At 48.0% G+C, this 12,145-nt stretch overlaps 1 protein-coding gene across 2 annotated transcripts in view; it reads left to right on the forward strand.

Moving 5' to 3' along the window:
* Positions 1–12,145, forward strand: part of VIRMA (vir like m6A methyltransferase associated) — a 753,509-nt gene that overhangs the window by 135,488 nt on the left and 605,876 nt on the right. For both annotated transcript variants that reach the window (XM_085605246.1, XM_085605248.1), the window contains exon 4: positions 543–591. In XM_085605246.1, the coding sequence (XP_085461372.1) occupies positions 543–591 (49 nt within the window). The remainder of the gene's footprint in view (positions 1–542; positions 592–12,145) is intronic.

Raw genomic sequence — 12,145 nt, forward strand, 5'->3', positions numbered from 1 at the left:
AAGTTACTTACTGATCCTAGTTCACCATTGTGGTTTTGTCATTGAATTAATAAGCTATCCATCAATCTCCCTGGAAAAGTCAGACAAAATGGATATATAAACAATTATAAGACCATTAGCAATCATAATGAACTGAAGACTATCTGACACTGTAATGCATAGTGGGGCTGTGGAGTAGAATTCCTTTTTTTTGTCAATGTCCACACTGTGATGTTACTGTCAATCTGTACCCATTTTCTTTCCTTTTTCCTATTTTGTTAGCCATATTTAATTCTACGTGTTTAGTAAAAAGAAAATGAAATAAATGTTTATTCACAGAAAGTGTTCTGGAACCCCTGCAAAGGTGGAGATATTGTAGTTTCTATTAATTAATAACCAAGATGGATATGAAGGATTAGAAGTTAGTAACTTTTCCTGTTCTGTAAAATAATAAGTACTATATTCTGCATTTTTCCATGTTTGTAGTCCTTGTCAAGTACTGTACTTTGATTTCGCATATGTGCAAAAATTATTATTTCATTTTGCTTTCTGTTTTCCTACAGCCTGGATTATGATGAGAACAACTCTATTATTTTTCGGCCCAATTCAAAGGTAAGTACTGGAAAGGATCCAATTTCTAGGTATTCATTGACAATTAAATCTGCAACCTTAGTGGTTTATTGATGTTTTTTTCAATGCACATCAAGGTAAGAAAATATTCACGCTGCACTTTTAAAAATAAATAAATATGCCAGGCCAAGGTTGGCAAAACATCTAGACACTCTCACTTCTCTCAACAACTTCCCAGTCCTGTCGGTGAAGTTAACAGTAAGCTATGAAACTAGATTGTCATGACATATGGGATTAAAGTCATGGCACTGTTTCCACAAATCTCAATAGAGAGTCTCTGGTGCCCTACTGGTTAATGGCCAAGCCTTTCAGTGTGACAGTTAAAGTTATAATGCTCCTGTCTCCAAGCTGAGACTTTTATTACGGATCAGCTCCATTGCAGAGAATTTCTATGTTTTTTAAATGTTAATTAGTTTCATATTGCACTGACATTTTTATAAATATTTTTTAATAAACATGCTAAGCCAAAAATAGCAAAACCTCTTATTGCTTTCTCTTCGCACTCCCCACCCTCCACCCCTCAACTTCTCTGTCCTATCAATGATGTTGCAGTCAGTTATGAAAGCACCTGGCCACGAAATGTGAGCTTGAATTACATAGCTATGTTTTCTCCAATCTCACTGGAGAGTCTGTGGTGGTTTACTGGTAAAAGGCCAAGTTTCTCATTGTGAAAGTGTAAGGTTCTAATATACCTTTTTTTTAGGTCTCAACTCTAGACACCGCATGCGCCGTTTCAAAAGAGACATGGTTTATATAATTTGTGGACTTCAGCCCGCCCATAGACTTCCCATTTGCTGGCACCATTATCACTCATCTATTCTTTCTTCCTATTTGTCTATGGCATGCACGTGTCATGCTTCTTCCTGTGTTTAGCCCTCCCTAAGACCAGGGACCAATTACTAGTATCCATTCCCTGCTCCCATTTAATGACTGTTTTAGGGATTCCTTTTTTATTGTTAAGGTGCCCTTGTTGGGGGACGTGGCTTAGCTAACGATTAAGTGAGACACAAGTCTCCGGACTCCTAGCTTTTTAAGCTGAACTACAGCACCGGGGCAAGTTATCACAGCTCCAACAGGAGCCTCTACCCCCTGGCACCTTTTGGCTTCTGGATAAAGCGACTAATCCCGGCTGCTGGGCTCCCACACAGCCACTACGTTTCCCACCCAGGGCCTCGCGGTTCTGGATCCGCCATCTTGCAGCCTTGCGCTCTGGTCCTCCCTGCACTTGGGACGTAGGTGTGGGAGTGTGTCCCAGTTGCTGTTGACGGGCCCATTGGACTGACCACGCAGCCTGATGAGCCCTCTCTCCCCTGCTGCCAACTAGCTCCGAAGTAAAAGTGGGGCTGGCGTCATTAGCCCGCGGCAGCTGGAGGGTATGAGCCACCTTCTTTGCTGGGGGACGCCAAGGCCTGTGGATGCCGTGGCCTGGAGGCAAAGCTGTGCTGCGGTTACATAGGCAGATGAAACAGGCTGTGAGACCACAGAATAAGGACAGCTGAACCTCCTAACAACCAAGCAATGCCCCACTAACTGGGAGCTGCTGTACAGTGTTTGGGGGGGGAGGGGGCTTAGCTGAGCTGCTGCACAGAACACGTGGTTTGGGGAGACACTGGATAGAGGACAGATATTGGTCTCCTGACACTGACCTCCTGGCCTTCTGCTGCTTCCTCTTGAGAACCACCACATAGCCTGGTGCTGCCTGGGTCCGGGTGTGTAGCCACCCTTGCCTGGCACAGCATTCCGTACCACTGTGAAAGGTCATTCTTGTGTTCCTCCTCTGGCCTCCTCTTGTGACAGAAAACGTCCTCTACAGCTATGGAGTCCTCTGATTCCCCCATCAGGGGCTACTTCCGGATATGCTCCCCCTGTGCTTCTCACTCAAGCCTATATGGACAACTTTCTGCAGGAACTTAGGTCTGAAATTGGCTCTCTTGAATCTGAATTCAAGGCCTGCATACACGAACTTAAGCATAAGTCAATGAACTGGGCAGGCGTATGGACGACTTGTAACATACTGTTGATGCTTGTTCTGAAGATCCGTTCAGGGTCATGACTCTGGAGGAGCAACAGATCAAACTGCAACTGAGACAGGAGGATTTAGTAAGTGGGAGCAAGAGGAATAACATTCTCATCAGAGGTATTACCGAGGGCATGGATATTATGGCCTTTACTGCAGGCTTCCTTCATGCGATCCACAGGGATAATGACCCCTCTCCCTCAGCGCTGGATAGAGCCCACCGGCAGTCCCCAGCCCCAGGGCGCCCTAACTTCAACCCCGACATTCTACCATGGGTGCACTTTTTTACCAAGGAGGAGGCTATCCTGCAAGCTTCAGGAAGAAAGGCAGACCTGGTCTTCCGTGGTCACACTGTTCAGTTGTTTCAAGACATTGTACCTGGAACTTTGCAACAGTGTAGGGACTTCCATCTTGTCACCGACCAACTGTGGGATCTTGACATTCGCTACCAGTGGTGCCACCCTTTTGCCATCATCTTCAGATGGGAGGGCAAATGCCAGGTTCTCTGCTCGTTAAAGGAGGCCAAACAACTTTTGAACTTAGTCTGACTGACGGGGTCAGTCCGTCTCCACCTCGCTCTGCCACAAGTGAACCTCCACGCCCCATGTGTACCACAGTGAAATCTCAACGCTCCAACAAACAGAGTAAAGAACTCGCCTCCCGCAAAACCAAAAAGGACATCATACAACACCTCCGCAACTTGGAAAGATGCTCCTCACCAGCCCCCTCTATCTAGACCGAATTACCTAGCTACTTCTGACCTGTAACAGCGGTCCACACACAGGCCGGGGATCCAGGCGGTGCGGAAGGCAGCTGAACCCTGTAGCACGGCTTCCACAGACTGGGACCTAGGGACACCCCATCCCTCTCTATGCCCTCAAGGTGCTGACCCTACCCGGCCTCTTGGTGGTGGCCCCAACTGGGTCTGAATGCTTTAAATCCCTGGAATGTTCATAAACGCCCCAAGACTGTTCATCGTCCTGACTCTCGCTGCCATCTCGGTGATCCCCCCTCCATTCAACCCTCAGGAGAGTGACTTCTCTAGAATGACTCGAGCACAGGAGCGCTGGCCATATAAGGACTTGAATGGAGTAGTTAGGACCTGTTGGTCTCTCAATGTTCGAGTTTCTAACGTCTTCCTTCCCCCACTTAGGTCGATCGATGCGCCGGGGAGTCCCCCCAATCATAACCTCTATCCATGCCTTGAGCCCACACACCACTACAACCAGACATTTGATGACCGAGGATGCTTTCGCCCTCGCCTATGTCCCCACCCCTACTTTGCCCTCTATTCTCTGCCCAAACTACAGCTCTGTCCTTAGCTCTTACTCTGGGTCCCACCCCTCTGTGAGACACCATAAGCCTCTTTAGTCACTGTTCATGGGCTTCAGTCAGTCCTCGTTACCATGGCTAGTGCCCCACACACCAAAACTATTGTCCCTCAATATGTGGGGATTAAATGCTCCTAACAAAAGGCATCTGGTGCGGCGTAACCTCCTCCTGCAGGACCCAGATATTATCTTCTTGCAGGAAACCCATCTCTTACGCCATGATACTCGCTGCATGTCCCATCCAAAATATCCTAATTGCCACTGAGTATACACCACGACTAAAACAGCTTTGTCTGATCGAAGCCATGTCACACATGGGGTTCAGTGATATTTGGAGGAAAACACTCATACCCGGAGCAGCGATATACACATGCCACTAGCCCGCGCATGGCATCTTTTGCAAGTTGGAGCGCATATTTGTAAAGCTGCAGACTGCTCCTAGGGTGCTAGAAGTAATCCACCTCACACGTTATTTATCTGATCATGTGCCGGTGGCATGTACTTTCCATTGGAGGAATTATTCCCATTCCTCCTACTCATGTAGATTCATTTCTGAGATACTACAGGACCAGGTGGGTAGGGACACAATAGCAGAATTTTTGACAAGCTATATTGACAACCACCCAGAGCCGAGCTACGGAATGGGAGGCAATGAAGGCAGTGTTGAGGGGTTCATGTCTGGGTCTTTCCTGTGGCGTGCGACGTACCCTACAGACTGAACTCCTGCATAAGGAGAAATAGTTGGCAACATTACAAAGATGTACTGCATGGGATGAGGATAGTCGAGCTGGGGAAACTTTGAGACAGTTGACTGAGACCTGAGACGGACTAGAGCACTACTCATTGAAATCATACAAACAATTACTTAATCGAGCGGGAGATAGCGTGGGCAGGCTATTGGCCTGGATTCTCTGGTGGCAAACTCCCTGTGACACTGTCCTTTATCTCACAGCCCCCCCTTGGTGGTGAAGCACGCACCCAAAATGACATTTTGGAGGTGTTTCGGAGGCATTTAGAGCAGGTCTACTCTAATCCAGGTGACCTGGATAGCGGTTGCCTTTCAGGCTATCTGGCGGAAATACAATGGGTGTGCATCCTATCACCTTAACAGTACATTAGGAAATACAAATCCCACTGTTTGGGGAGGTGGTGAGACAAGACCTGGACGCCGACCTTAACTTAGAGGAGGTCTGAGTAGCCATTGGAGCTCTTATAATGGGAAAAGCCTCGGGGAACAATGGCTTTACGCTCAAATTTGAGAAGACATCTACTTCTGTGGTCGCTTTTCGCTTTCTTGAGGTTTATTCACAACCTCAAATTAAGAAAACACTCTCACACTCGGTGGGAGAAGGATCCCTTGCAATGATTTTAAAATCTGGTGCAGACCCATCAGATCCATCCGCAAAATGGGAGCACAGTGAGTTAGCCAATCTTCCATTACGCAGGGAAACCAATAGTTTCTGCTGCCGGGAGATAATGGTGTCACACACGCCACAGAAGCATAATAATTATAATATTAACCGTAAGATAGAGGGCTTAACTAAGTCGGTCTGTTTTTGGAACAGACTTCCCTTATGGGATGTGTTGCAGTGGCAAAGATGGTGCTCTTGCCGTGTTGCCTATATACTCTACAACATTCACTAGACAGATTGCCTAGGGTAGTCTTTAAGCGACTACATTCCTTTTTAACAATGCTGGTATGGGCAAGAGGTCGAAGCAGGGTCACATGTGAGATTTTACACTTCCCTCTAGAGCAGAGGTCTTCAAACTTTTTTGCTCTGAGCCCCCTTACCCAAAATATTTTGAAGTTAGGTCCCCCTGCAAAACATTATGGATAATTGTGCGGGTTAGCGCTGAGCGCAGAGAGTGGGGCTTATGAGATAATATATGGGGCACTTTTTCAGTAGCTCATACTACACTAACTGTGAGATGTATAAAAGAGCAAACCCATACAAACTGAACTAAACAAAAAACACTACTCCCATTAATTGATGTCCTCATGCTCTTGGGTCCCAATGCAATTGCGCCTTCTGCACTAATGGTAGCTGCAGCCATGAATAGTAGGTGATCCCCTTTGTCTCTTTCACCCCTTCCCCACCACATCTGCCCATCACTCCATTCTTGAAACAGATTTTCTGTCATTTGCAGAAAAAATGAGCGCCCATGTGTGAACCACCTCATCCTTAATGTTCTCCTCATGTCTTATTGTAAAGTATAAGACAGTCTTAATTGTGATGCAGTGGGCCCTTCACACTCTTGGGCCCCAGTGCCACTTTGCTTGCTTCACTAATGAGACCTACTGTCTTGCAAAGCTGGAAGTCTTCTCTACCCCATGTTAAAGTCCTCCTCCCATCCTCATTTCTGCCATCTCCTTGTAGCCTAAAGCTAAAGTGTGTCCTCTGCTCCAATCATTCTCTCTCTTGGGGCATTGGTCTGATGCCGGAAACACTGGCACAGCAAGGGTGGACTGAGCCCTAATGCAAGGAAAGAATGAGTAAAACAGCAACAATAAGGGTTTAGTTGGGCCCTCACACCCCTGGGTCCTGGTGCCACTGCAGCACAAATGATGCCTACTCTTCTGCCCATTCCACTGGCTGTTATTTCTAGGTCTGACACCCAAAGCAGACTGTCTACGCAATATCCATATTCTCCCCTGTTGCTTGTAATCTGGACTCTAATGCTAGCAAGGAAAATGGATTCCCACCCTTTGTGCAAGCGCCACACTCATTATTGGTGTGCATTGGCCCCTCGCACCATTGTATCAGTGCCAATGCAGCTGCTGAACTAATGGTAGTGGTGGCCAAAAAAAGAAAAATGAACCTGCATTTCTCAACACCTTCTACAGACATCTCTCTAAGGATAGGGGGAAGTGGTCTCATTTATAAACAAAAAAATTCAGTTCCATATAGCGCATCCTCCTCTGGCCTATCTCTTTTGATGCTATCCATGGGTTTCACGCCTTTACTCTTTCTAATGGGCCATTACCCAGAAACCCCAGGGGTCCGGGCGATCGGGTCTCTGAATATGACCCTTTTGGTCTCTTTGCTTGTACCCTCTCAACTCACCTGAAAGGACATCTGCATATAAACAGAGGCCAAAGTTGGCAGGGGGTATGAGGACTTGGGTGCCCATGTGCTTTTAATTTTGCAAAGACTTCCCATGTATAAAAAAAAACAATTCCAGATGTGTTAATGGGGACCTGGAGGTACCTCTGTGTGAGAGTTCAAGGAGGGGGGTCTAATTTGATTTAATTTATGGAGTAACTTGAAGCATCATGATGACAAAAAAAAATCTTTTTTAGAGGCAATGTAGGGATGTTGAGTTTTGAAAAGTGTGCTTTTAATGGTCTTACAAAAGAAAATACTGCAATAGGTACAGTCTGGTTAGGTATTTCTAATATGTATTCTTTGAAAGCACTTGTTTTATCTTATACAGGGCCACTGGAATTATGCGAGTCTGCAGCCGTGACATTTTTCACATATTTATGGATTTGCCACATAATCCACCACCTGCAGTATAACATGCAGATTTAAAACCAATTTGAAGCTCAAATGGATCAAAAGTTACTAAAAACATGGTAACGTGTTTGTGCGCATTGGAAGCCCTTCACAAAGGGTAACTGGCCAACTTTCAGTGGCTTAGTTCTGTATTTGGCTGTTAAATTGGTACTAATGAAGTGAAATCTTTGCCTAGTCAGTACTACCAAGTGAATACAAATTCAAAATAATTGATACTAGTAAGCATGTGCCACATTATACTGCATAATTTGTCTATAGTGCTCCCTTGCCACATAATTCCATTGGCCCTGATCACATATGCAAAATCATTGTGTGGCAAACTATCTTATACAGTGTTTAATACAATTTTAGAATAATGCCTTACATATTCACATTGCTTTCTGTTACATGCTAGGACCTAAAAAAATTATAAATTCACATGTCACTATTCTGCACTGCACCATCCTGGATTCAGTTTTGTTCTCATACTGACCTCTTCGGGGATCACATTAACCAAGTTTCATAATGTGAAGATGTGCGTGTCCCATCAATTGGTTTAATGTGCATTTATTTAACCCCTCATTTTTCACTTGTAGGCCTGAGCATTATTTTAAATGCAGTTGCTGAACATGTAAATACAACAAAATACTTATAAAATATTTTGTTGTTTTTAGCCAAGCTGTTGACTTCGTGACCCCAAGGTTCAGGATCACAGCTGCCTTATTTTTCTTGACACTTCAACTGTTATGTAAATGAAGAAGGCCTGGAAACGCGAAAAATAAGCAACGTTGCTCTGGTTGTCTGAAAAAAAGTCAACTGGCAAAATAACCGATTCATGGATCATACGAGTGAGGGAATCCTTTCACAGTTGCTCCACAGATGTGTCAGGGGAGTTGCTTTGCTGCCGTATCTAATACAACACACATCAGCCTTATGGGAGTCTGCAGTGAAGATTGTGCCTGGACCAGCCCCTTTTGCACAAGAGTTTGTTTTCTGGGATCTTCCGATATTCTGTCAGCTGACTGCAGTGCTGGAAAAATGGAGGCTGTTTGATGCTAGGCGATCTTTATCCCAATGATACCTTTATTACCTTTGAGGTAGCGCAGGAGACCTTTGGGGTGCTTGAAGAAAAACTTTTGCTATATGCAAGCATTGTGAATATAGCACGAGAAATCTGGCCCTGAATTATTTGGGACACTCCTGGAATTTGGTGGGGGCAGTCATTTGGTTTGGATAGGGCAATGAGTGCAATTGTAGTGCGGTGGAGAAGGAAACCGAGAGACTGGGTAATGGTTCCAGTTTCTGCTTTATTTTTCTTTGTGTCCACGGGAGAGGGGTTAAGGATACAAGTGGAGCAAGTCCATGTTCTAGACAGATACGCTCTTCTTCACTCTTACTTCAGAGAGCAAGGAACCTCTTCAGGCGCTTGACCTTCTCAGGATGGTGGTCTTGGTCTCTCCGTACCGCCGTAAGGAAAACAAACAAAACAAGGAGAAAGAAAAGGCTTGGTAAGGGAACTGCTCTGCTATGCTCGCTATTGGCCAGGGAAAAGGGAGTGAAGGAGGACCACCCGACCGCCACCAGTGATTCGCGCTCTTCGGCTTGCAACAGGACTTACACCCGCTTTCTACTTAGCGGTATGAGTCAGAGTGGGCGGATGGGGTTTCTGAGCCGCTTACTCCCCCTTCACCTCCCCGCTTCCCCTACCCCACACAGCCCCAAACCGGCCCTGTACCTTGTGGAGCCATGACCCTCCTGGGCCGTGGCCGTCTTCTGCGTGTTGATCGGAGAGGGTCCGGCTCCCTTCTTTCGTTCTCCGTGTTCGGCGTCTGGAGCACTTGCCATCTGGGGTCAGTTAGGAAACAGAGGGGATGGAAAATGGAATGAAAATGTGTACAGCTGGCACTGCTGTTATCAAAAAGACGTGTGGCCATCTCATGGATGAGTTCTTTAGAGCCTGGGGAAAGATGTTATAGAATGGGCGATAGCTGAAGAGGTCAGACTCACTCAATGCAGGAGGGATGAGAACGCGCAGGAGTACCTGCAAACATGGAATTGGCTTCTAGCCGGGCTCTGGGATTAACGAGCATGATTCTGAGGCCTAGTAGTTATACGTAATCACAAGGGATGGGGCAGATATCCAGGAGAGTAAGTGTAACTGGCCATTACTTCTACGGTATTTTTGGTTTTGTTGTAATGATGGTCCCTTTGTATGTAAGTACTGCTGTTTTATGACATGTCTGAGACGCTGACTCACTGACTCGGATTAGTTTATTAGTACAATGTTTGTAATGTACTTTTTGAAGAAATAAATAAATACAAAATATTTCGAAAAAAAGATGTAAAATTGTAAACTTTCTCTTGCTGTCGGGGCACATGTTAGACAAAGAAGAAATATAAGTTGTTGAGAATGCCGTTAATTCGCCACAAAGCATACCTGTGCCTTATAAAACATGCAAGACAAGAAAAAAGCAAAATATTCGGTAAATTCTCCATCTCTTTGTATTGCTTTCAAAATGCAGTGGAAGCAATAGATTCAAACGTTATGGAAAACAGTGAGAGAAAGGATAGGAGAACAAGGACCCTTGACCTTAGGGTAGGCCGCTCCCCCGCCTCCGCAGCGCCACCAGTGCTTGCCTGCCTCAGTGTTGCCTAGTTCTGCCTGTGTGCCCCTGTGACTGCCGCTCCCACTTCTCTCCTTGTTCCCCGAGTGCGTGGCCCCAGAGTGCCCGGTTCCCTCCTTCTATTTTGTACCCTCGAGTGCCTGCCTCAGAGACTGCCTGGTTGAATGTAATTCCACCTTTTTTCTGTATCCCCGAGTGCGTGGCCCCCCCCTGTGCGCCCGGTGCCCCTGCTCGTTGTGCTTGTTTTTCTCCGCCTTTTTTTCTCGTCCTTTTCCCGCCTTTCTCGTCGTCCGCATCGCTTCTTCCCCTATTTTCTCGCCACCTTCCCAAAGCCGTTTTTCCTCGTTTTTGTCGCCGCCCGCCTCCCGCTTTTCCCGCCGTTTTTGCGCTCCTCAAGCGTAATCCCATTGGCCCACCTACCCTCCCGCCTCCCAGCTGACCCCCCCTCCCCGGCTACCCCATATATGGCGGCCGCTGCGAGGCCGCGCAGCGGACGTGCGCAGCGGGCGCGCCGCTGGCGCGCCTAAGGCAAGCCCGTCTGCGCCCATCCGCGCCTGGACCGCGCCCAGCGCCCGTCCCCCTGGTCCCCACGACCCCCACCCCATCCGCCACCCCCACCTGACCTACGACACCACCACCCTCACCGCCCTCAACCCCGGCCGCACGCCCGGCTGCTACCGCGCTACCCCGAAGCGGAGCCACGGATCCTTCACCTGCCGCAACTGCCGCTTTACCTGCCTACGAACACACATCGCACCCGACAAGAACGACTCCCCCGGAAACAACCTAGACTGCATCCTGATCAACACCCGATCCGTCCACAGGCATGCCATCGAACTATGGAACCTCATCGACTCAACTAACCCGGACATCGCCTTCCTCACCGAGACCTGGATGAACCCCTCCTCGACACCCGACATCGCCATAGCCATCCCCGACAACTACAAAATCTTACGGAAAGACCGCACCAACCGCACCGGAGGAGGCATCGCCATCGCACACAAAAGCTCCATCCGCATCTCGACCCACGTCGACAACTCACTCCCCGACGCCGAACACCTCCACTTCGCGATCCACAGCGACCCCAAGACCACCCTCAGAGGCACCCTCCTGTACAGACCACCAAGACCACGCACTAAGTTCAGCGAAGACATCGCAGACTTCGTCAGCCCACACGCACTCCCGTCCACCGACATCCTACTAGGGGACCTCAACTTCCACCTGGAGAACCACACCGACAACAACACCACCGCCTTACTGGACAACCTCGCCAACCTGGGACTGAAACAGCTAGTCAACACCCCCACCCACTACGCCGGACACACGCTCGACCCCATCTTCTCCTCCAGCAAACCAATCTCTTTCAGCCACCCCACCGAACTCGCCTGGTCGGACCACAGCTGTGTCCACTTCAGCTTCAAGAAGACCACCGTGCACCACCACACCCAGCAACCACCAAGAAGACAGTGGAATCGAATCACCACGGAACAACTCCCATCGACCCTCTCTCAGAAGCAACCCACCAGCACCACAGACCCCAACGAAGCCACCAACAACCTCAGGAGCTGGATCTCAGACTGCGCCAACCTCCTGGCCCCCCTGAAGACCCAAGCAAACACCAACAACCACAAGAAAAACTCCTGGTTCACCCCCGACCTCAAGGACTCCAAAAAAGAATGCCGCACCCTCAAAGACTTGGCGCCTCAACCAGACCGAGGAGAACATGTCTGCTCTCAAGAACGCCACCCGCCAACACCACCAACGCCTCCGCGCCGCACGAAAATCAGCCTTCCAGAACAGACTAGACAACAATGCCCACAACAGCAAGGAACTATTTGGCATCGTCAAAGAACTCTCCAACCCCGACGCAGAAAACAACTCCATCCCTCCCTCACAGGACCTCTGCGACTCCCTCGCAGCCTTCTTCCACCACAAGATCACCGACATCTACAACAGCTTCACCACAACCAACACGAACCCGCCACCGACAACACCACCATCCTCACCTGGAACCCAACCACCACCGAGGAAACCACCCGCATCATGAACTCCATCCACTCAGGATCA

Source organism: Triturus cristatus, chromosome 5_1 (assembly GCF_964204655.1).
Source record: "Triturus cristatus chromosome 5_1, aTriCri1.1, whole genome shotgun sequence".
NCBI lineage: Eukaryota > Metazoa > Chordata > Amphibia > Caudata > Salamandridae > Triturus > Triturus cristatus.